This window comes from Ricinus communis, chromosome 9 (assembly GCF_019578655.1).
Source record: "Ricinus communis isolate WT05 ecotype wild-type chromosome 9, ASM1957865v1, whole genome shotgun sequence".
Lineage (NCBI taxonomy): Eukaryota > Viridiplantae > Streptophyta > Magnoliopsida > Malpighiales > Euphorbiaceae > Ricinus > Ricinus communis.
In genome coordinates, this window is record NC_063264.1 from 22,091,638 (window position 1) to 22,117,504 (window position 25,867).

A 25,867-nucleotide genomic window follows, 5' to 3' on the forward strand; every position below is an offset into this window, starting at 1 on the left:
TTTGATTGACTCAAAAGTCTTTAATCAAAGCAAAATTAAAATACATTACTTAACAAAATAAATAAAAATCTCATAAAATACATATATGAAATTCTTAATCCAAACAAAAATAAAAGTCTCAAGAAAAAAATAAAAATTAAAGAACTCAATAAAATAAAAATAAAAATTCAAGAGTTTAATAATAGATTTTACAAAAAAAAAAAACATATTTTTAAATAAAAGTATTTAAGATTTCAAATCTGTTAAAATTCTGTCTTAAAACCTTCACAAAACAGTCATAAATTTACATTTAACATGAATAGTAGTTTTATAAGGTTCAGACTCAACTACTAAATGACATTGTAATTTTTTTTTTCACTTGACTAGATGTTCACTGACCCAATATTTATTTTAAACATTTATTATTTATAATTTTTTTTACATTTATTGACAACATTCAGAATGTTGTACAATATACAAATGTAATTCAGTAATAAGATTTCAGTAATAAGATCTAAGGTCTAAACTTCTTATCCTTTTGTCCTTAATTTATAAGAGATTATTAGAAAAAAATAGCCAATTTCTTCATAATTAGACCTTTGTTCCGAAAAAACACAAAAGAGAAATGGACACTGCAGTTTTCAGACTTGGTTGTCGAGTCCAGTTTCGTTTGGTCTTCTTCAACTTTCAAACGCTTGCCTGGACAAGCCTACAAAGCTTCACAGGTTTTCCATATGTTCATTGTCAAACCATGTTGTTTACTTTTTATCTATAGCATCCCTAAGTTTGAAAAATATAAAATATTTTTTTATAAAAAACACATTGCTATCTTTTTATTTTTATCATGTTAAAATATAAAAAGTACAGGTTCTTAATTTTTCTTTTCAAAAATATAGTTTTTTTTAGTTATTTTTTAATAAACCAACCAAAAAATCTATAAAAGAAAACCCAAAAGAACAACTAGAGTCATCACTGTACTTTCAAAAAAGAAAATCATAAAAATAGTATTTTTTCAAAAGAAATCAACTGTATTTTAAAAAAAATAATAATAATATTTTTTTAGAAAAATTACACAGTAAAAATAATATTTTTTTTGTTGATTTTAAATATTTATAAAAAGTTTTCAAAATTTTTTAAATTTGGACAATGTTTTATTTTATTTTAAATCCAACCGAGCTTAGACCCAGAAAGGCCAATTATTTTTCTACGAGCTTGAGAATGTAAATTTTTAAAACCCTATTCAATAGCGCCAGTCCGCTGAAAAAACAAGTAAAAAAGCTATATACTTCTAAGGCCCCATGGAAGAGGCGGGACAGGGTCAAGCCAAGGCTAAAAAAATTCAAACCCAACTAAACCCGGAACAGACCTGGCTGGCCAGAGTTTTGAACAGGGCTACATGTTATGTAAAGAATGAAATGAAAAGTCGCCATAAACAAGTACTATTGTTCCTATAATTAGCCTTCAAAAACTAATTAAATAGCTAAATGCGGTTCTTATACAGAAAGTTAACATTTCCAATTGAATCAGGATTCCTCCAAGCAGTAATTGGTATCACTGCACCATCTGCAAGCATTCTCTGTAAAATCCTTGCTACGTTTTTAGTGTCATCAATTCCAAGATGATGACTTCCCAGCATTGGTATTTTCAGTTGCTGCATCATTGTCCTCATTCCTCTAGCCTGTCATCCATACAAAGGTAAAACATACACATTACCAAGAAATATAGATAAAAGTAGATTCCACCATCCCATATCAACAAAAATAATGATCTAGGTCTAGTTCACAATTAAGACAGATGGAGTTGACTGGGTAAGTAAGAACCCGCACATACAGTTGGGAAATTCATCATTATAATTTGGTCAGCTATTAGATTGATGCCTTGATTATCACTTTGGTTTACTCCACTGTCAGCAGAATTAAACCAAAAGTGGCCCCTTAAAATTCTTCTTTACTGAAGCATAAAATATTAAGCTCCAAAAAATGACCGAGGTCTAGTTGACAAGAAAATCAGCAGTCCGGTTTGTTCCGTTGTCAATTTGAGGCTCTAAATTATAAATGTGGTACACCCATCAATCTTTGAAATTTTTTTCTTTTTTCTGAAACATTGATTTTAAGTTCCATGATTTGAACCATGAGAAAAGAGACAAACAGCTGTTCTTTAATGAAAGATAATAATCAACTTGACAGACATACATACCTCTTGCTTTGGATTATAAAAATTTTGATAAACATCTTTTAGATTGATCCACTCCATAAAGTATCGAGGAAGCTTTATCTTTGAAACTGTGCATTGCCGAGGGATCTGTGTTTTCACATCCCAATTTCCGCTGTTACCAGTTTAACAAAAACACATCAGCCAACAAAATATAAAGAGATTTATCGTCTGAACTCGACTAAATATTATAAAGTAACGCTAAAATGAAATCCCATTTTGAAATTTTGAAGCTTGACAGATGCCTAATGTAGATAGATTGTCTGGTTTAAATTTTCATCTGAAATAGCTAAGTAGTGCTTGCAAATTTCAATGGATCCAGATAATAAGAACAAAAAAAACAAAATAGTTGTCTCTTTATAAGATCTTTAAGAGATATACCTCTATGAGATCAAAATGGAATCTAACAGATGAGATCTTATGCTTTATTATGCAATAATGATCTAACCAGACTAGATCTTAAAATCTTATGCTTTATTAAACAATCTAGAATAAACAAATAATCCAAAAAAATCAAACTCACCAAGTTACAAAAGCAGCCCGATTAAGATGTCCACCATGCTTCTTTTCCCACAAATGGTGGTGAGTCAACCAAGCCTCAAATTCTTGAATAACTTCATTAAATGGTAGAGCTGTGTCATGCCACACACTGTAAAAGAATGTCAGAGATCAAAAATCCCCAAGCACACACAAAGAATAATAGTTAAAAAAAGAAAAAGGAATCACACTTGAAAAATAGATAATTATTTACATTCCGGACTGATTTTTGCATCTGAAATGCCATACTTAGTAGTTATTTATTAAATTTTATTGAACAAAGTTATTTATTTATTAAGTCTGACACAGTAGTCGTATAGCCTCCTTTGTGGCATACACTAGCAGTGATTAAAATAGTAAGGATGACATAATCCAGGGGTGGGGATATGCAGCTCATTTAAATGATTTGAAAGGTATATGCCTCATAAAGCACATCTTAAGCAGTCACAAACAGTAATAATTGTACATAAGGGCAACAACAAATGCTACCATAGAAGTCCCAGGGCATAAGAACATGCATGTAGTTAGTGGTTTTCAAGTTTTAAATATGTGATATTTTTATTGGCAAGAGGTTACAACGAAATGCAGTATAATGTCATCAGTTTTGCAGATTGTGGTGCTTACATGGTTGAAGAGGAAGGTCTTCCAGGTAAGCAGAAAGTGTTCTACACAAGCATCATGTTGACAAAAAGGACTGTCGCATAAGTGGTAAGTGTGCCACGCAGGGCCATGTCAGCAAAAACCGAAGGCCTTATGGCAATATACTAGATTTTGATAATTGCAAAAAGCACATACCACATTTTGCAAGGAAAAAATAAACGAACTTGAACTAACTTGGAAAAGTGCTAAACCACAAATATGTTTTATGAACTTTTCCTTAAGCAATTTTATCACGGTAACATCACTGGTTTACTTAACACATAAAACATGATACGTGGACCAAAGATTAGAAAGCAGCCAGATGACAACTCGATATTTATCATTCACCAAAGAAGCAAGCACAAGTAAAAACTCCGGAGCAACTCCTAAATCATCTAGGAGCTTTTCTGTGTACTAGCAATGTGAAAAAGAAACGATAATTAATAGGAACATATTCAACACTGCAAGTATAAATAGCATACCGGTCAACCCCAAACTTGCCATATTTGTTTTCAATATATTCGTTTATTCTTTGTTCACTCATTGCAGATGGTCTGACAAACCTGTAAAGAAGCAATAAGGAACTTTAATAATACATAGTAAGGAATTCTAACAGATTATGCAGAGAAGCAACAATAATTGTCACAAATAATCGCCATAAGTGGTGCAAAATGTAAAAGTCAGATTCTTCCTTAGTGAAGTTTATAGTAGAATCTCATTTACAGTGACAAAGGCACTGCAGTTTGCAAACTAAACCAGAGAATTCGAAAGAGCAAATCATAATGAAAAAGAGATTAACCTGTGGAACAAATCCACAAAAGCCATGGTTTTTGCATCTATTATCAGTACAGGAAACTCAAGAATCTCAACTTTACCCTCCAAATCAAACACCAAGAAAAACTCAAAATCTTGGGGACGCTTGCGTTTGAAGTCAGCAGCATTCACTGGGAGGTCCCTAGAGCAATCATGATTAAACACCTCTAGGTGGGTAGGATCATCCATCTGAACGCCATGGTAATTTAATATTTTATTAAGATAACAATTCAAAATCCCAACATCTAATGCATCTCAATGGGTTAATTCAAATAAAAAGTTTTTTCCTGTTAATAACTATAGACGGAAACAAAATAAAAGCAGACTAATAAAAAACAAAAGCTTAGATTTTAGATTGAGCCACTAAAAATAGACAAATATCACCTATTCTTGCAAAACGGGATGCAACGACATAAATATACAACAAATAAGCAAAAAGAAATATTCTCTTCCAGTAACAACTTGTGAAAGTATAAATGGGGGAAATAAAAAATGACAACGTAAAGCAATTGGGTAAAATTTAAAAGCCTTAAATTCCAGTTTGAGGCCTGGTAATTGTTCAATTTGCAGACCCAATAATGCATTACGTTCAAAATACATAAGTAACAGAAGTACACAAGCATGCATATGTTAGATTGATAAAACCATCTGCAGATACACGTAAAGGGAAATAAATAAAAAATTACATTAGAAGAATGTAACAAAAAAAAGAGACAATTCATCAAACGGGTGGCAAGCATAAGAGAGAAACCAGAAGTTGGACACTTTTGTGCTTATTAGCCAATGTACATCATATACGGATAGGTTGATAGATTGATAAAAACATATATAGAAAAAAAAAAAAAATGCAAGCGGAATCCAATCATAAAAAAAAAAAAAGAAAAACTAAAAATGAAAATAGAAGAGACAATTTATCAAACAGGTGGCATAGAGAAGCGAATTTTGAGCTTGACCTTGGTGCACTTGCCATGAGTAAAATACAAGCACATAGGTTTCCATCGATAAGTATTAGTATCATCATAAGTAGCAGACGGCGTTGTTGAAGAAGCAGAAGAAGTGATTTGGGCATACTTAGCAGTGATATTGAATTTAGGGAGCGTTCGGAATGCAAGAGGATTATTTCGTGGATTTCGGAAGACAGGGATGACGAAGTTGCTGCAGGAAGAAGGAATTTTACAGGGAGTAATTACCCTTACAAGAGACATAATACTCTTGCTTCTGCTGCTTCAGCAGAGAACGCATACAATCAAGCTGTGTGGTGTGAGTGACTGGTCTATTGCTTTTGCATTAAATACCATAAAGAACTCGGACCTTCATAAAAATAAGTAATTTAAAAATCTAAATAAATAAGTGTCAAATACAGACATGTTTTTTCATTTACTAACATTTATTGTATAATTTAACCTTATTTGTTAATAGTTATATTCACATAATACTAAAGTGATAAAAAATAAATTTTAAATTTTAAAATAAAAATATATTAAATTATAATTTAATAAAAAATTTATATATATATATATATATATATATATATTTATTTATTTATTACTTTGTGTGCCTTTGTAGTATTTTCTGGCGCGAATTACTAAATCGGCGCAATTTCCTCTCCATGTATGGTTACCGGATGCCATGGAAGGGCCTACTCCTATTTCGGCTCTAATACATGCTGCTACTATGGTATTATCTAAGATTTCATTTCGATACTGATTGAAGTTGCGTTCTTTCGCGTCGGGAAGAAGGATAACTATCTTGATTCGGTATACTTTAAAGAAACCTTTGGTACAATATTGACGATCTCACAAAGATTCAATTTCGGTGAAATTGCATTTCATCGATCTCATCTTTTACATAATCGATCCCTTTTGATTGTACAAGAATATGTGGAGCTCAGTGTATATATATATATATATATATATATATATATTAAAACTGAAGAAAAAATTTAATTATGTAGGAGTGCTAAAATATGACATTTGACACTTTATTTTGTAAATATTAATTTATAAAAAAATATTTTTTTCTCTTTTAATCTATAATTGTAATAATAATAAATTTTTTAAATTTCAATTTTTATATGTGTTTTTTTTTGTTATTATTCTGAATTATTTATTTATTTTATTTTATTTTTATACCATATTTCTTTCTATATATTAGATTAGGTATATTTATTTTTTATTTTTTTATTTTTCTTTATTTACTAATTTTTGAGTTTATTAATAAATTTATTTTCTCTTTTCTTTCTTATAATTTAATTATTTGTTTTTTAATCTTTACATTCATTTATGGCTTTTATTTTATTTTCAATTATTTATTATTTATTAATTATAAAAAACATAAATATTATTATTTTTTTATAACATTTTATAAATTCTACTTATAAACAGCCTTAGAAAAAAAAACTTATTTCAATAATAATGTATTGAAGTTATTTAAGTTTGTTTTAAACTGTATCAATTTTTTTCTCTTTTTATGCTTTATACTTTAATATTATTTTTCATTTTTATTCTATTTATATGACTGAAATGTAAATAGAACTTAATAATTATATTTCATAGATTCTCATATTATTTATATTAATTTTTAATATTTGTGTCAAAAATTTATAAGTTCGATAAATGGAACTAGATTGGTAAAAACGAAGCAGAACCGGCTTAGAACTAGGATGTAATACCCGGAATTTTCCTTTAATAATGATAATGTTAATAATAATTGATAAATGAGTTTTTATTTAAATTAATTTTTTTATTTTTATTTGCTTTAATTTGGAATGATTTAATAGAAATTTTAATGCTAGACAAATAAAGGAGTTAATTTCCATATCCAATTAGTTTGATTTTTAAGAAATTAATTAAGTAAATTATTTGAGAAATAGATTATATTTTTGGTTATTCAAATTTTTTCCCCAAATGAATATATATAAATTAAATTCTATATTTGAGAATTATGGAAGAATTTGTAAAGGATATTTTATAAAAGAATTTTTAGAGAAAATGGCATTTTAATTAGCTAATGGTATTAAATTTTAATTAGAAAATATTTAGAAAATTGATTAATTAAATTAATTGGGTGTTAGGATTAAATTAAAAAATTAATTTGAAATAAGGATTAAAAGTATAATTTTATTAATATGGGGTTTTAATGGAAATTTATATGTTTGGTATTTTTGTAATTAAATATATCGGCAAGGGCTTTTTGGTAATTTTATATTTAAAAGCAATAGTAAATATGTAATTGGGTATTTTCAATAATTCTAATTTGGCCCAAATTAAATAGTTAGGGGTTTAATTGAAAAGCTAAAGAAAAGTTTAGGGGTTAATTGAAATTTCTGCAGGACAAAATTGTTGTAATTAAAAAGTTGAGGGACCAAATAGTAATGAAGAAAAGTCCAAGGGCTAAATGCTGATAAGGAAAAAAGGGAAAAGAAAGAAAAAAAGAAGGAAGAGGGAGTCGACGTCGGGGGGAGAAGAAGAAGGAGGGAGAGAGGGCGTTGCTGTCCGTCGGCTCGGGGCGTGGTGGCGGTAGCTGGCGAAAGAGCCGGCGCCGGCGGCATCAGCTTCAGTTGGCGGCAAGCGGCAGCCCGAAGAGAGAGAAAAAAAAGGAGAGAGATGATGCAACGGCTGTCCAGCACCGTTCATGGCGTTTCTGGCGTCGGTAGCCACTATTTTTGGTGGCGATCGACTCCCATTGGTCTTGGCTTTGTTTTGGCAGTAGCAGCGACGCGAATGGTGGCAGAAATTGGAAGTTCGCAGTGGAGAGAGAAATTTGGTGGCAGTCGCGTTTTCTAGCTTTTCCGGCGAGGGATGGATGATCGGATGGCATATCCGGACTCTCCTCAGCTCAAGCTTCACAATGGCGCCGGTTTCGTGGCGATCAAACCCTGTTTAAAAATCGACGGCCGAGATCGTCTGTAAATCTCTCCGGATGATCAGGGGTCGAATCGAAAAATCGGAAGCAGGGATCGTCATCAGCGCGTCATTTTGAGTCTGTTGGTGCGTTCGGATCGTCGCTCAGATTCCGGCGGCTGGTGGCGAGTTGACCGAGCGATCAAGCGTCTTGGTAATTCTTCGACCCGTTGATTTTAGAATTCTTTGGTAAAGTTTATGTTTATTGAATTGTGTTGAATATTAGAAAATATTGTGAGTCAAAATAATTGTTTGTCGGACTGCCTGCCTTAGGTCGTGTTTTGTGATGTGTGGCGGAGTCGGGAAAATAGTGAAGTATTGGGGACCTGACTCCTGTTAAAATGAAATGTTGATTATTCAAAGTGTTTTCTGGTAGGTCCTGGATCCGTTTTACGGGGGGTAAATGTCCATATTTTAAAGGAGGTTCTGCCGGATTTTCAGTAGAATTCTTCCGAGTCGAGATTTTTTAGATAGTCAGTCCTAGGAATCTAGACCTAGGGTTAATAGTCAACTGTTTCAGCGTTATTGATTAATTATTTTTCGTGATTAGATAATCTGTCGGTTCGGCTCGCTCCATCCGAGGCATCGGAGCAGAGCTATGAGGTCGTCAAAGCTGTGAGTTAAAGTCATATATCTGCTTACGTGTGTCATGCTAATATTTTACGCGATATCTCTGATTAAATGATTAATATTTTGATTATTTAGTTATATACTGTTTATATATGTTTCATTTTCCGCATTATGATTTTATCAATTTTTTGTTGACTCGGGATGGGACGGCAATAGAACCTATTATTTTGATGAGTGCACCGGTATAAATCCGAAAGGGATGGAAAAAGGGTAAATTGGTAAATTTAAAAAAGTAAGTTTAGGACTTGCCCTGGGGTCGAGCATCGCTCTCTGGGCTTAGTACAGTATGTTGCCGGAGTAAAGGTCCCTAGTCGAGCATTGCTCTCTGGGCACCGGCTTATTTGGAAACCTAAGTGACCAGACTAGAGTTAAGGACCCTAGTCGAGCTTCGCTCTCTGGGCGCCAGTCTTATTGGAGTAAGAGAGCCGAAAGGCTAAGAGTGTTAATGATAATTAAGTATCTAAATTAGATTTAAGGACCCTGGTCGAGCCTCGCTCTCTGGGCACCATTTCTGTTAGAATAAGAGAGAGTTGGTGTTGGGATTAAAATTCTGCTAAGATACTCCGTCCCGTAGTATGTGAAAATTATTTTATATAAGCATGATATGACACGTTTATTTTTGCATGACTTATTATTTATTTCAAATTAAATAAATGTATTATGGAAGTGTTGTAAATATTTTTGGATATATGATTTTTAACTCACTGACTGACAGTCTCAATTTTACTGTTTTTCAAATCTGTGATTGTTAGTCTTCTCGCAGCTCTTACCTAGCAACCCAACTCCTTCATCATCGAGTGATGTATTTGATTTGGTATGTTTGACTTGTAAAATTTTATATTCTCCACAGTAGAAGTAATAGACTTATCAGTTGTAATTTTATATAGTTTCGGGTCTCGCCTAATTCTTATGGCAGACCGAATTAAATATGTAGAATTTAATGGTTAAGAAATTGTGACATCAGTGATATTAGATGAGATGTAATTAAGTTAATGAGTGTCAGGCTTACTACGGGATTCGGTGGCCTTACATCTACCCATTCCCTAGTGCCGGTCACGGGCCCACAGATCGGGTCGTCACATAGAAGACCAATTTAAGATCGGTTTTTCCTCAGCTGAAATCAGAACTATCGGTTCCAATTCTAACTCATAAAAAATTAATTTTTTATTTTTTAAAAGTTGGTTGGAACTGGCTGGAATCAGAATTGTGAATCAGAACTGCCCGATTCTGTTGCCATAAATTATACTCTTATAAATGCTAGAATAATTATTATATTTATATTTAATATACAAAATTAATACTAATAAAAATATTTAACATCCATATCCATAAATTATTTAATTTATGTTAAAAATTAAAGTTGACTAATATAATTATTATATAAAGTATAATAAATTTAGTCAATATAAATTAATTCATAAATAAAACATGTAGAATATATTAAAAAAATATCTAACTAAATTCCACGAAAAGTGCAGGTATTGATTAGTTACTACCATCTTTTGAAGTTAAGTGATACACATATCGACTCTATTTTATGATATTTTTAAAATTTGGTTTAATATATTATTTTATTTTTTCTTAAAATAGTTCAAATTTTATATAATAAATTACTATGATCCTATGCATCACATTAAACTTATTATATATCAAATTCTTAAATTTTAAAAGGATAATTTATATAGAGCATTTCTAATTATATTGTTATTATTTCAACTTTTATTTAATTGATTTCATTCATAATATATACTTATAAGATTAAAGAATTACAACAATTTAATTTTAAATTAAAGAGATTAATTTGAATATAGTATATAAAATGTATAAAAAGACTTATGACTTTATTGGTTATTTTAAAATACTAAAAATAAAAGATAAAAAGTAAGAAAAAAATAAAAGGAATTGATTTATTTTATTAATATATATTTAATGTGTTCATTATTACTATAATACATCATTAGTAGGATTATTGCAAGTGAATTATTTTATATAGTCAGTAATTCTTTTATATAGTATATTAATTAAACATCAAGTGTCCATATATATGAAATTGAGTTTTATTATCATATCTTATTGTAAATTTAAGTTTTATTTAATGTAAATAAAAATTTTGAAATATTATAAATTCAAAGAACTATTCTAGCTTTATTGTTAGTGTATCCAATGCAATATATCAATTAGCATAAAAATACAATTTCAATTTTAATATTTATTTACTATTTAATTAATTATTATTATTTTTGCTCTTGTTTATCATTAAAATCCAATCCACCTCTTCTTATATTTTTATATTCTTTATTCTTTTATTTGAAAAATGAAAATTATACTATTATTTAATTTTAGTTATTCAAATTTTTTTGCTAAAACTAAAATATTAAACTTCTTTTTATATTTTTTTATTAACACGAACATTTTATTTTAATATCTTATTAAGTAATTATCAAATAATATAATTAAATTATTTTAAGAAAATAAATTCAAATAATTACTCAATTAAAATAAATAATTTTTTCTATATAATAATTTCAATAAAAATATAATTAGATAAAATAAAACATATAAAGTTTAGTATTGATAATGAGTTATTAAATCAAAGCAAAGAAAAAATTTAAATATTTTATGATTTTATATAAATTTATTTGAAGTCAAATTATCTATTAAATTTATAAAGTTTATATTAACACATGAGTCCTTATGCTATAGGAGAAGGAAATTTTTGAACTGACTAAAATATCTTTAGAATTAATTAGTAATTATTAATTTTATTCCAATTTTATACATAATTAATTCAATTTTTTAATTTTAATAATATTAATTAATGACTAATTTAATTCAATCCCACTCCTATCATAATTTCATATATATTCCTAATTCTATAAGAAATTAATAAATTACTGTATCATTATAAATACCTATAATAAATCCAAATAATTTAATACAAATTTTCATAAAAATTGAAGATAAGAAGTCAGAATAAAAAATAAGACACTTTTAATTTTATTTTATTCATTTCATGTATTTATTATTATTATTTTTTAAAACAATTTCTATTACAATTAAAAATATAATATTACAAAATAAAAAATTGAAAATATTAAAACTAAAATATTAAATTTTTTCATATTTCTTTCTTTTATTATTATGGAGATTTTATCTCATTATTTTTTATTAAATAATTATTATATAATATATAATTATATTATTGCAAGAAAATAAATAAATAGAATTATTTCAACTAAAATAAATTATTTTTGATAAAAAATAATTTTAATAAAGATATAATTGGATAAAATAGGCATATAAAGCTTAGTATTAATAATGAGTTATCAATTATATAAATTAATTTGAAGTCTAATTATTCATTAGATAATAACACATAAGTTCCTACTATACGGAAAAAAATTCATAAAATAGTTAAGTATGCTTAATAAATATTATATTATGTCATATTGTATTATCTAGTAATTTATTAAATATTTTTATTTTATAAAATAATAAAAAAATTTGAGTGCAATGCATGTGACTAGCAATATTAGTTACAATAAAGAGCTCTTTAAATATGTAACTCAACAATCAATATGAGTGACTAGCAATACTAGTTATTATAAAAAGCTCTTAAATATGTAACTCAACAATCAATGTGCTTCATTAAGTGGCTATATGAAACTACAAATTAACCCTTTGATTTTTATTTGAACCCCATTGTAGGAACAACAAATTTTTTTTATTATGTTAATACTAAATTCCATAAATATCTTCATGAAAGAAAAATTAAATATCATTATCTTCTCCACAAAGCAAACCAAATACTATATAAACTCCATAAAGAAAATCAAATGCTCTTTAAAAGAAAATTTTAAAAAATAAAAAAATATATAGAATATATATTTATCGAATCAAACATAATAACAAGCCTAAAAGATAATTAGCAGCGGACCAAAAATAAGAATTGAGAAAAAGAACAATTAGAGAAGAGAAAGAAAAAGCGGTTAGAGTTTTCTTTTCAACAATTATTTTAAATTAATAAGCAATAAAATTAAGACTGGGAACATTTAAGATATTCACCGATTTGAATATATTCAAACCTGAACCCGATTAAAAGCAAATAGCTGAACCTGTCTCAAATTTGAATAAGAATACCCACACACTACTTTGGATCTAATTAAAATTTGTTTAAATTAAATAACTATTAAATATATTTTATAGATATTTAAATGAGTAGCTGGTACCCTACCTATTAAATATCAGTTTATATAAATATTCAAGTAATTAAATGACTTTCTGTTTACTGAACCCGTTTATAATAATTAAATTCTAAAATATATTAACAAAAATTAATGAAAACAGAAAATGGCTAATTACCTGAAAATTCCTAAACTGTTCACAACTTTTCAATTTTATATCCCATTCTATAACTTTGAGCTTATAAATTTCTATTCTTTATTTTTTTTTCAAAATAACAATTGGACCACCAGAATTCGAAATACGTGGTGGTTGAATGGTGACATGACATTTTCAATAAATTTAGAAAAAATGACTAAGCAGAAAAACTGCCGAGTCATCAAAGTTGGCAAAACTTCCCGTCGTTATTGTCCTAAAACCCTTTCCCCAAATCAGGAAAAAAATTGACAAAGTCTAAAGCTCACTTTTCTAACCCTAACTTTATGACTTAGAGACGACAAGAAAGTGTGGATAATCTAGAGTTTTATGGTTCTTGTTGGTACATTGGTCATTCGATTGGGTAGAGAGCGAAGTCTTAGTCGTTCGATTCAGTGGTAGGCGACAAAAGAGGAACACCATTGATTCTTTATTGTAAGGAGTTCAATGCAGTAAAGACTAAAATATTGACAGGTACGACTTTTCAATGTTTATTTATTATTTCAAGAGTTTTGCAAGCAATATAATATATGTTGATTCTATTTGGGGATACGAGTGAAATGTTTATGATTAACTTATATTTGGTAGAGATGAGTTAACAATAATTGTTAAATAGCAATGTACATGCAATAAGTTATTTTTTGTGCTGCTACATGCAGAATGGGTGATCTGTACACTATGGTGCTTCACCATGGAGGATTGTTTGTTGAAAATGATATAGGTATCGTTGAATATGAAGGAGGTGAATTTATGCACTTTGATAACTGTGACCTAGATAAGAGTGGATATCTGGATATTTTAAGTGATGTTAGAGAACTAGGTTATTCTAGTTTAAGCAAAATAACATATTTGAATCTAGAACAAGGAGTGTTTTGCTTCTTTTATAATAATAAGGGAGTGATGGAGATGCTTAGTTGTGTGAGGGATGGTGTATTCCATGTTTATATAGAGGGTGAACTCATTGTGGATTTTGAAGGTGAGAATGATACAGGAGAAAATGGTGCTATTGAGAATGATGTGGAAAGCAATGATGAAGCACAACCAGATGAATTTGAAGCAAATGTGGGAGCTTCAATTATAGGAGAAACCTTTGAGGGGTTTATGGAAGGCAATGCAAAATTTGGGATAGATGGTGCTAGCGAAAGTGAAGACCCAAAATATGTTCTTGTTCAAGAGAGTAAGACAAATGATGGGATGAATGATGAAGATTTTAGTAGTGATGATGAGAAATTATTAGAGGTAAGAAGGAACCTAAAATGGGCAAGATACATGAACAAGAAGTTCAAGATTCTGATGACAATGAGGCAACAAGCAGACCTAAGTGGAAAAAATTTTCAATTGTTAAAAACTGGAAGAAAGTGAAAGTAAAAAAATGTTAAGGGACAAGCTAAGAAAGTTATGCATCTAAAGCTCCAATTGAGGCTGCCAATGAAAAAGAAGAGAGTCGGTATGAATTTGAATATCAATCTTTAGATGATTCTATCCTAACTCTTATTTCTAGTGAAAAGAGTGACTTTAGTCTCCATGTGAGAAGAAGAGAGAGACCTAAAGTTTATGCAACTAATTGTAATCACATGAACCTGAAGTTAGAGCTAGGATTGAGACTCAAAGATGATATAGAATGCAAGAAAACATTTCGAATGTGGGCTATTTTAAATGGCCATACTATTCGTTGGCACAAATTTGGTAGTGGGAAGCTTGATGCTAAATGTGTGGAAGGATGCAATTCGAGAGTTCATGGTTTAAAGATGCTAGGAGAAGACACTTTTGTAATAAAAGACTCTATATTGGGAGCATACTTATGTTAGATAGCCATATAATAAGCAAATTACACCAAAATAGTTAGCAAAAGAGTACTAAGCCTTAATTAAAAGGAATCCAAATTATGGTGCTAAGCATATAATTGATGATATGAAGCTGAAATATGATGTCAATATGACTCTTATTACAGCTTATAGGGCTAAGTGGAAGGCACTCAATAAAATCAAGGGTTCATTTGAGGAGCATCATGGTAAGTTGAGATAATATGCTGTTGAATTAAAGAGAATAAATAGAGATGACCAGTTTGAATTGAAGGCTGAACTTGATAATCAGGGAAAATGCGTGTTTCAAAGGTTCTACATAAAATTTAGTGCACTTAGGAGAGGATTTTATGTTGGCTACAAAAGCATGCTTGGATTTGATGCTTGTTTTTTGAAGACAGTATTAGGAGGTGTCCTTGTATCTACTGTTGCAAAGGATTCAGATAATAAGATGTACCCTATTACATTGGCAGTAGTTGAAAGAGAGAATGAAGAAACTTGGACTTAGTGTCTTGAAATTCTATTTCAAGAGTTTGGCATAATTGATGGGTTTGGTTGATTATTCATTAGTGTTCAACAAAAGGTAACACCAATCCAATCTTTTTTCTTATGTTTTGTCCATTTTTATGTGGTGTATTAATTGAGGGACTTTATTGCTTACTTTTCTATGTCTTTTGCTTATAGGTCAGAGACTTTTAAATGCTCTAAAGAAATTGGCCTCACAAATTGAGTACAAAAACTATGCTAATTGGAAGAAATAGTACAGTGGGCAAAGTTCAAGCAACTTTTCTAGAATGCTGCCAAGTCTACATGTGAGTCTCAATACCACTCATGTTTGAAGGATTTGAAAGATGAGTCAGAGGAAGCTTATGAGGATTTTTTGAAGAGAAACCATGCACTTTTCTGCAAATCCTTTATAAATGCATGTACTAAATTTGATGTTATTAATAACAATATTTGTGAGATGTTCAAAGGATATATTGTCAAAAGTAGAACCAAACTTATAATAGACATGCTAGAAGATATTAGGAAACATTTCATGGTTAGGATGTATAAAACTATTGCTCAAATTTCTAGGTGCAAAGACCTGGTTTGTCCTAGGATTAGGAAAAAAGTTTAGAAGATGAAGAAATTGGTGAAATATTGCACTATCAAACTTGCTATGGGAAAAAGTATTAGGTTTCTTTTTTTGATGAAGTATATGTTGTGGACTTGAATAACAAGAATTGCACATGCAGGTATTGGGAATTAACTGATATTCTTCATTGCCATGTTGTTGCATGTAAACAATACTTGATGGATGACCCAGTTAATTATGTTGATGGATGTTACCATTGTTCTACCAACTTTTTAAATTATGAGCATTCTCTAGCACTTCTAAATGGACAAAAACAGTGGCCTTAAGTCACTGAAGACCCAATACCTCATGTGTTTGTGAAACCACTCGGGAGACCAAGATTTAAAAAGAAGAAAAGGGGTTGAGGATGAGAAAAGGAACCCTCACAAGCTACCCAAAATTGGAGTTAAAATGAAATGTCATATTTGTGGCATATTTGATCACAATAAAAGAATCTGCCTAAAGAAGAATGATGTTAATGCTACATTGATTGTTGCACCAAAACCTAAGGTAATATTATACTCTTATGTCCATCTTGATGCATATATCCAATTTATATTAATTTATTACTTTCAACACAAGGGAAAATAAGGAAGACGAAGAAAATAGGAAACTTCACAGCCTAACAAAACTAGGAGAAAACCTGCAACAAGAAATGTACAACACAAGCTAAGAAAGCCTGTAAGACAAATTAATCCTGAAGTTGCAACTGAATTCAAAGAGCAACATATGGTGAGTAATTGTTTTCTGTGAATGTTGTAGTGATTGGTGAAAAGTAAACTTAGTTACTAAAATTGTGTTTTTACTATAGACACAACAAGGCTATGGAGTGAAGGTTTTTTCTTAGTGGTAATATGTGGAGTAAGGTATGTAATTCCACTTTCTTGTGTTAGAATAAATGTATGATTCTGTTATTAATATTAATTGGAATGTTTTATTACAAATGTCTGGTAAAAGCAGAATGAATTATGAATGTGGAGGTAATGCAACAGCTGCAGCTGCTAGATCAGTCAATCTACCACCAATCAGAGAAGCACCACCACCTGGACCAGCAGTGCAAGCGGCACAAGCAGCAGCACATGCATCAACACAGGCATTAACAGAGGCTTCAGCATAAGCTCCAGTGGTCGATAAAGCACAAACAATTTAATTAGTAGATAGAGATCAATTGTTACTTAGGATGTGAATTTGCAGGATTGATGAAGTTATTTCATAAAGGGAACTTTTTTATTGATTAAATACTACTATTTCAGCAAAGGTGCAATTATTGATACTTGTTATTTTATTTCTAGTTTTTGGGCACAAAATAATAGTTTTTTTCTTTTTGAAACACATGGATATTTTGCTTTTGATCATATGTAAGACTTAGATAGAAACTGCTCTAACTACTGCGTGCTGCACTAGTACAATTTTAGGGTTATAATGCTTTTGTCCAGTATTGATGTATCTATTATTTAACAAACAATTGCAAATACTTAAATCAAAGTATTTGCAAAGCAGCTTTGTTCTATTACTTCTTAAAGTTTCAGTACAATATTCAAATTTCATAGACCAACCTAAGGCAAGTACAAAACACTTGCTCTATCTATTGGCATAAAAATAAAACAATTGATTAACAATGTTAATAAAACAATAATCACCATTTTTGCCAACAAACAATGCTTTTTCAATTGAATTATATCATTAATCAAGTTCTTATTCTCAATCATCAACTTCTTCTTTCCATTTTTTAGAATAGCCTTCCCTTCATTAGCACTGTCAACTTCATATAAAACACTATGATTTTTATTGATGTAAACATTTAGTTTTTGCTCTAACAGTTCAATCTTTGTATTTTTAAGCTTACAAGCTTCCTCTAACATCTTCGTGAAAATCTCAATTAAAACTTCTCGCACCCTCCTAGTGTAAGGATCTTCAATCCATTAAAAATTTTTACAATCTCCTCCTTACAAATCATCCGCACTCAAGAAAATCAATCTTTGGTCAAATGGTTAAATTTCAAAACAATTGAAGAAAATAATATCATCTGTTGCCTATGTCGACACCTGAAGAACCTCATGCATGAGTTTTCCAGCATCCACAAAATCAATAATTCAACATTACCTTACCTACACACAACCCTAGTGATCGACGAGACAGAAGAACTTTGATTGTTAGATCATTCAAACATTATGCGTCCTAATCACTTTTTGTAATTTAGGGAAAGGATTTAGATGGTTCAACCCTAGCATTTATTCAAATTTAGAGAAAAGGGTTTAGGACAACAAAGGCAGGGAGTTTTAGCAATTTGATGACTTTGCTTAGTAATTTCTTTTTCTTTTTCTTTTTTTTTTTAAATTTATTGAAAATGCTACATCACCATTCAACCACCGTGTATTTTGAATTCTGGTGGCCAAATTGTTATTTTGACAAAAAAAACAACTAAAAAATAGAGATTTCAATGGGATAAAATTAAAAAATTATGAATAGTTTGAAAACTTTCAGGTAATTAGTCCAGCAAAAAAATATAAGACAGAATAATCAAAATCTAAGTATCCAATATTAAATGTTCAATATATTAATACAATCCAAGCAATACATTCAATAGAATTTAAAATAATGTTCTAGATAATTAAAATAAAATGCAATAAAATTTAACATAATCGAATTCAAATACAAGTGTTTGCCAATTCAAATCCGAACCCTACCCGAACCGGCACTGGTAAAATCAAATTCCAAATCCGTTCTATCGGGTATTCAGGAATACCAACACAAACTTCCATCCCTAAATAAAAGGGGACCTTATTACTAGATCAATAAAAATCTTTCAAAATTGATAATCAAAATGAAGAGTCATTCTTGCGCAACTTGCCTCCACAGACTTGTGCAAGCCTAGCGAGGAACTATAGCAACTTACTACTGCTTTCACTGGCATTCAAGACAAAAGCAAGTTCACAAAAGATTACCACAAGGTCCGAGTTCAGAAGAGCTTAGAATGATGAAACTGAAGTTAATATTTCATTTCTCCCTAGCATATTTACAGCAGATTACCGAAGTGAGGACTAATGAGTATTCAGAATCTTGATGTTAGCTATGATTGACATCTTCAAGTAAGCACTCTTATCAGTTACCCTCGTCTTCATCGAGCTCAGTGAAATCTTCTACAACATTAGTCCTAGCAGTTTGTTTACTCGATCGCATTTCCTCAATTTCAATAATTAAAAATGGATCACATACTAATTTTTCTGCCTGCAGAATCTTAGGGCAACCTGACAAGAAGAAACATAAATATAAGACTAGCATATTAAGATTTAAACAAAAAATAAACTGAACACCTGCTATGGCGCATTGTGCTTGTCCTCTCGTCATTGCTATGTGCTGCATGACTGCCTCCTTCTCATAAATATGCTTGCATTCCACACTACACGAAGGAATATAAAGCATTAGTATGGAAGGCAAAAAAAAATGTAAACTTTATTGTCAGTACAGAAGATTTGGAATAAACAATTCAGCAATGTCAATATTCCATGTAAGCCATGGGTCAGATTTTACAGTACCCTTCAATGCAGAACTTGGAATGGCAGAATCAACAAATTACACTTCGGCTTCGGGGCAGAGGGAAATAAAATAAGCAGACCTGAAGTAACCCTATTCAAACACAAAATTTTCACAATGTTGCTGCCACAGCCAATACTTTCAATATAACCTATTTCTTTTTGTGACTTGAGAATTATTGATATCAACTTTGATGACAAGTGAAAAAATTTATTCCAGTTATAAAGTCCTTTACCACCATTGATATACATACAGCAATGGAAATGGGAGATAACATTATATTAGTACAAAAAAAATTAGATAAACTGCTTTTGCATTTATGTTAAGATAACATCATTTCGCCAGATAAAAAAGTAATGGAATTTTTGCCATGGAAAATAGATATCTACAACTGGTACATGTAATTTTCTGAATAAGATTGAAGAAATGGAAACAAGACACACGGCAATACATGAGAACACATGTTGATAAAGAGATAATGCAAAAATAATATAATTTTAGATATAAAAATTATTCTGACACTACACTACAAGCATTACTTTTAATAATGAACTGTCAAACTCTAATATTACATATCATCCTTTCAGAAATTTCATAAAAAAGTGTTCAATTGGTCTAAAAATGACCTCAATGAGTTTAATATCTTTAAGTACAGTTCAAAAAGGATTTTAATTTTCAACAATTACATAGGCAAAAGGATGAAATTTAGGCTTTTTCTTTTCATTCTTTTTTCTTTTTCTTTTTCTTTAAGCATATAATATTCTAAAACTATGACAAAGGAAAAGAAAACGAGAAACCCCATCCTAAAATATTTAACTTAAGATTTTTTTTTATCACATTTTCAAAACATGAAAGAAGATATTAAAACATAATGGGAAACTTTTCTAAAGTTTTTAAGATGTTTTGGAGGTTTTGGTATCCAAAATATTTCCAACATGGTAATGGTAGCATAATATAGGATAATAAGATTCTATGCTTCGGATAATGTTCCATCAAAGGGTTTGTTAACTGTGGATACTCCAAGAGTGATATTAACATGATAAACTACAGCATCAATATAGAGGCCTTCAAGAGTTGTAGCTCTACCAGTTTGATTCTGCTAAAAGTGATGTTTGAATCGTTTTGTTATGCCAATTTCGATAAAAGGGAATTACAGGCAATAAAAACTTTTGAAAGATGAATGTTGATGCAAAGGAAAACTGGGAAAGAATTTAAAAGATATATGAATAAAACTTGATTTTGGTTAAAGGATAAAGGGAAAGAGGGGGGCTGGTTGGGAGGAAGTAGCGCTTTTCTAATTACCAATCCAACATTTATTTTTTCTAAACTGCGGGTCAAATGTTGTAAAGGAAAATGTTCAGTAATTTCAACACTCCATGCACGGGAAAACAGCCTGCATCTATTTAGGCATGCACATGGGTTTTCCATGTGCAGTAACACCTGTCAATACTTTAGCAGTTGACCCACGAAACCAATACTTGAATCATTAATGACAGTAAGGAACATAAATTCCAAGCAAGAAAAGAGTACCTACGAACTGGCTGTTCTAGTTCAATAACAGGCTTTCCACTCAGTGGGCAAACGATATTCAAAAGGTTGGACTGGGTACTTGTCATTACAATGTCTTCCTGCTCTTCACCTGGCATTGGCTGCCCTTTGTGATGAACATCCTGAAGGAAAAGTGGAGCACAGAACACAAGGTGATTACCCACAATAATAAATTATAATGCAGAAGGCACGTGTTTATGTGCAGGGGTATGCTTCCACGCAAAGTGATGTCTGTATAAGTGAGAAAGAATCAAGAAACGATTAGAAGTGGAGTACTTAATATATTACATCAACTCAGGCTTTCTAAACATCAAGGCAACCATTAGAACCAAGAAAACAAAAACAGAAGCTTTCAATATGGTCGGTGTAACGATACATATAGAATATTTTTCCTTGATTGTCATTTCTCCCACTTCTTGGAATTATACAGACATTCATATTTACTTCCAAATAACACAATATCACAAGAAGAGTATGCGCGGATAAGCATAACAGCTATAATGCAGATAAGAGCATGGTTTTAGTCTTCATTTAAGCAAGATATAAAGTAATTAGGCTTTTAACAACTAAGGAAAGCAATAATAATTAGCAAGAAATGAGGACCATGTTATGAATAGGTACTATCTTGGAATTTGCTTAAAATATCTGGAAAACATACCCAGACAGCTTCTCTAAACTGACGTAAAAGCATATCATTTTGGAAATCAGAAGTCGAACCAGATTTAAGCTTCTCAAACTCAGCCTGAAGCAACTTCTTGAAATCCGTTAACTGTGATTTAATCATCATAACAGCAGTAAGTCACATAACATGATTAAAGTGGGAAGATGGAATTAAAGTATGCACAATTTTCAAGCACCTCTGACCCGGGCTGGTATATGTTTCCAACTGATTCTATTGCTGATGCATGATGTCCACAATCTTTGTAAGACTCAACCAACTTAACAACAGCATTTTCAAGTTCCTTTACCTGGAATAGTTAATCTATCAATTAGTTGAAGAGACCAAAAACGAGAATCCCATCTTCAAATTTGTGATTCTCCAGTTAAAGCAAATACACATCCAAATTAAAACGTACTTTAACATTTCGTTTTTATATTTCTACTATGACAGCTACAAAGGGGGAAAAAGAAAAGAAAGGCCTTAATGGCAAGAAAGGAACAATCAGTGAGTAACAATCACAAAATGATTTTTACCTAATGGACATCAAGATTAGTCAAAGGACTGCAGAGAAAATGACAATTAAAATAAATTTCTTGAGATATTCTGTCTAATAAATAAAGCAAAATGATTCTTAATTCTTAATCAAATCAAGTTAAATACTAACATTGTATTGGGTATAAGTTTTTGGAATTCATTTCTAATTCCAAATTTAGTGTGTTCGGTATAAATGGAAATCCATTTGCAATTCTATCTTACTAGATTCATGGAATTGGTTATAACATACCAAATTCTCAATTTTGATAGGACTTTCAAACGAATTCTACAAATGTGAGGTTTTCTTTTTGTTATGACAAAAGTACTATTAATTCAAGTTCTTATTTCTCTCTCCTCTCTTTCTATTTCTATCTCTTTCTTCCTCCCTCTCGCTCGCTCATTTTAACTATCTTTTTTTCTTTTAGGAAGAATACTTAACTTGCATACATAATATTTATATGCAATACATATATATATATGAAGAGTACTTTTGAAAAACTGAAATATAAAAATTGAATTTCACACTTGATTCTGGATCTATTATACAGCATATCAAACACCAAAAGATTTGTAAACGAATTCTATTAGAAATTCAACTATAAATGAAATGAATAAAACATAAGATTTGAACCAAATACAACTTAAATATTCGATGTGCGAGCATTTTCAAATAAAAGCTCTGAAACACCTGTGCAGATTCATGATCACTCTCCAAGTCAATTGCAATTTTCTTCATCATAATCAAACTCTTGAGAATTTCCTGAGACAAAGAATTAATTTGATGCTTGGTAAGATATCAGATGAAACCCAAATTACAAACTCCTATTAGCTGGTCAAAATTTTGACATCTTTAGCTCTTGAAAGCAATAAAACATCCAAAATGGTACCAAAAAAGCCAACGATACTAAACCTGAGAACCTGAGGCATAATATAATCGCATTTCTGATGCAAATATTCCCCTTCTTAAAAAAAAACTTCTAAAATACTATTTTGGTTTAAACATGAAATAAGTTCCTCATTTTGCTTCAACAAAGTAGAGAACAACATATATTTTTTTTCTAAATTTAAAAACAATCTGTTTTGCATAATAATGGCATGATTAAAAACCCTAATGCTACATACAACTTGATAAATCTAACGCATGACTGAATTAACAGTCTCCAATCGATCTTTTCCTTAACTTAATTGAATAAAAAATATAACCAAATGTAAACATGGAGTGGGAAATTCTTTACGACTTACAGTACGGAGAGTCTGGTTATCAGCGGCAAGTGTTGAGGCTAAGTTTCTGATTCTACCAGCTACACCACCGTCACGGGAAGCTGAAGTGGATGCCATGTAGGATGGTTTTGGTTTGAGGAAACAGGTTCGTCGATGGCAGGTTCAGTGGCACTGGTGAAGATGCGCTTGGCTCCGCAAGTGATGTGTGTGCGAGAGCAGAGGGTATTTTGGAGGGAGTTTTGACGAGGGAACAGAAACTTAGGGAATAAGGTCCAAATTAACCCCCTGAACTTTTCATGCGAGACCACATAAGCCATTTATGCCTTTCTATGCCCTTTTAGCCCAATACTTAATAAAAGAAGCTCAATGTGGCCCCTTTTCTTGGCATAGACATGCTCGCCTTCACTTTTTGTAAAAAGTGCATGTATCGCCTTATTATCAATAAAAAGGATGATACTTGTATGAAAAAAGAGTTCTTTTATTAATCTCATATTGATGAGAAGTAAAGTTTCACAATGTAACTTACGATTATTTTAATTATAGATTTCATAATGTCAATAATCATATATCACATGCGATTATTTTAATTATAAGTTTCACAATGTCATAATCATAATACAAATTGGGGGAAGCACCATAGTTTTTAATTTTAGAGAAGAGAAAATTTGAACATGGTCACTTGATTTCTTAGATGGAAAAAAGAGATGAGTGAGCTATTTGAAGCTTTATCATACATAAAATAGAGTTTAAATGTATAAAATTAGTTTTACAAGCTAAGCTTAAATTTCTTGCTAGTCTTAGTGGATAACTAACTTGATTTTAATAATAACAAAATTTTAGATTTATTTATTGTTTGTGCATAGCCTTTTTTTCTTTAAATATGGTTGCATGTTAGTAAAAATATTCTCTGGAAACAAGTAAGGGAGAAGGCTAATCAAAGAGTTCATCAAGGCAAAATATTTGATCCAAAAGCAAAATATGAAGAATCGGTAGATAAGTATCTGAAAATTTTAAACAATATCAGAAGATATCAATCTTTAGTGAATGTTATTTTTAATTTTCATGTAAATATAATTAGTGATATTTTATCTTTAGAAAATTGACCTTTTATCAATCTTTTAAAAAAAATAATTGCATTTAAAGAAAATTGAGTTTTATCTTTTAAAAAAAATAGAAAATCAATATAAAATTAGAAGACTATATTCTCTATAAACTAAATCATCTAATTTGCTATTTATACTTTACAAAATTGGTGGATAAAGTTATCAATTTAAAAATCTTTAATAAGTATTTTAAATTTCAAATTTCGAGCTAAAATAAGAAAAAGGATAAGGATTTTCATTGTTATAAAATGTTAAAATAAGAAACTAAAAAGGATAGTGAATAGTTGGTATTAAAATTTAAACTTTTATAACAGCTCTCTTTCTTTGGATTTGTGATCAAGAAATATCTTGACCTATAAAGGGGTAATAGAAACCACTTTTTTGAAATAAAAGGATAATTTCATTAAATCGAATCCCAACTAAGAACATCACAAAGGAATGGGGGCGGAGTACCGTTCCAAACCTTTAGATTAGTAATAGAATCAGGAGCTCTAGCAAGAACATGAGCAACATGATTTGCTGATCGCGAAACAAAAGAAACAGAAACACAAATTAATTCCTTGAGAAGGAATTTACAATCATCAACTATTAAACCAAAGCTTGAAGACTATGACAAAGAACTATGAAAAGCATTAACAAGAACAAGAGAATCAGATTCAACCAATACATTCTGAGCTGCAATAGCTTTTAGCTAACTTAAGACTTCTCTCAACCCCATAGCCTCTGCTACCAAGGGGGAAACAGACACAGGGGAAGAGCCTAAACTTGCTGAGATGAAGGAACCATCATGATCTCGAAGCACAAGAGCAAAACCAGTCCTTCCATAAAATGTTACTGCATCAACATTGCATTTGTACATACCATGTGGAGGTTTTGACCATATACTGGAAGTACTTGACATAGCAGGAGACAAAGACTGTTGGGACAGGTTCGCTACCAACCAGCTAGCATACAAATCCATAGCATAATGAACAATTTGAGCATTACTTTTCCTTTTACCTTCCTAAATCAGTTCATTTCGACTGGACGAAAGACTATAGGATCATTGCAGCTTTAGATGCATCCTCTGCTGACTTCTTAGATAAGATCGAGTTCTACCATTGAATAAAGGTCTGATTGTCTCCTAAAGCATCGCCTATTAGTGATAAGTTCTAAATCACTCTCATAACGCTATAAGTGACCATTGCATGAATGGTATTTTCCGTAGTGCTATGACATAGAGGGCATTGAATATCAACATCAACCTAACGACTTCTCAA

The 25,867-nt window shown here is 30.6% G+C and overlaps 2 protein-coding genes and 2 long non-coding RNA genes across 5 annotated transcripts; 2 read left to right on the forward strand and 2 right to left on the reverse strand.

The window, feature by feature from the left end:
• Positions 1–1,237: 1,237 nt before the first annotated feature.
• LOC8268834 (uncharacterized exonuclease domain-containing protein At3g15140) lies at positions 1,238–5,494 on the reverse strand. Its single transcript, XM_002523224.3, has 6 exons — positions 5,133–5,494; positions 4,166–4,368; positions 3,849–3,929; positions 2,714–2,839; positions 2,176–2,305; positions 1,238–1,657 (listed from the first exon to the last, which is right to left on the reverse strand). Exons 1-6 carry the CDS (start codon positions 5,382–5,384, stop codon positions 1,460–1,462), a joined length of 990 nt encoding a protein of 329 aa, XP_002523270.1. The 5' UTR covers positions 5,385–5,494; the 3' UTR covers positions 1,238–1,459.
• Positions 5,495–7,444: 1,950 nt separating this feature from the next.
• Positions 7,445–9,818, forward strand: LOC125371069. The gene is made up of 3 exons (XR_007217271.1): positions 7,445–8,235; positions 8,632–8,696; positions 9,464–9,818. It is a non-coding gene; the product is annotated as an uncharacterized LOC125371069 (long non-coding RNA).
• A 6,777-nt stretch (positions 9,819–16,595) lies between these two features.
• Positions 16,596–17,196, forward strand: LOC125371077. Its single transcript, XR_007217280.1, has 3 exons — positions 16,596–16,739; positions 16,819–16,873; positions 16,968–17,196. It is a non-coding gene; the product is annotated as an uncharacterized LOC125371077 (long non-coding RNA).
• A 1,339-nt stretch (positions 17,197–18,535) lies between these two features.
• Positions 18,536–23,770, reverse strand: LOC8268837 (E3 SUMO-protein ligase MMS21). 2 transcript variants are annotated; one of them, XR_001535494.3, is made up of 8 exons: positions 23,527–23,770; positions 22,973–23,044; positions 21,947–22,057; positions 21,748–21,858; positions 21,072–21,211; positions 19,322–19,407; positions 19,038–19,255; positions 18,536–18,914 (listed from the first exon to the last, which is right to left on the reverse strand). XR_001535494.3 is itself a non-coding variant. In XM_002523227.4 (7 exons), exons 1-7 carry the CDS (start codon positions 23,620–23,622, stop codon positions 19,110–19,112), a joined length of 762 nt encoding a protein of 253 aa, XP_002523273.1. In that variant the 5' UTR covers positions 23,623–23,770; the 3' UTR covers positions 18,536–19,109. The 2 variants fall into 2 exon arrangements, 1 of the variants encoding a protein (XP_002523273.1); XM_002523227.4 differs by having other exon boundaries at positions 18,536–19,255.
• Positions 23,771–25,867: the final 2,097 nt, after the last annotated feature.

Excerpts from the sequence above, each read along its gene's own strand:
- LOC8268834 (XM_002523224.3), bottom strand. The coding sequence starts at position 5,384 with ATGTCTCTTGTAAGGGTAATTACTCCCTGTAAAATTCCTTCTTCCTGC. Across the intron at positions 4,369-5,132 it reads CTCATGGCAAGTGCACCAAG|ATGGATGATCCTACCCACCT; the intron begins GTCAAGCTCAAA and ends CATGGCGTTCAG. Across the intron at positions 3,930-4,165 it reads TTTGTGGATTTGTTCCACAG|GTTTGTCAGACCATCTGCAA; the intron begins GTTAATCTCTTT and ends GCTTCTTTACAG.
- LOC8268837 (XM_002523227.4), bottom strand. The coding sequence starts at position 23,622 with ATGGCATCCACTTCAGCTTCCCGTGACGGTGGTGTAGCTGGTAGAATC. Across the intron at positions 22,058-22,972 it reads GTGATCATGAATCTGCACAG|GTAAAGGAACTTGAAAATGC; the intron begins GTGTTTCAGAGC and ends TAACTATTCCAG. Across the intron at positions 21,859-21,946 it reads TATACCAGCCCGGGTCAGAG|TTAACGGATTTCAAGAAGTT; the intron begins GTGCTTGAAAAT and ends ATTAAATCACAG.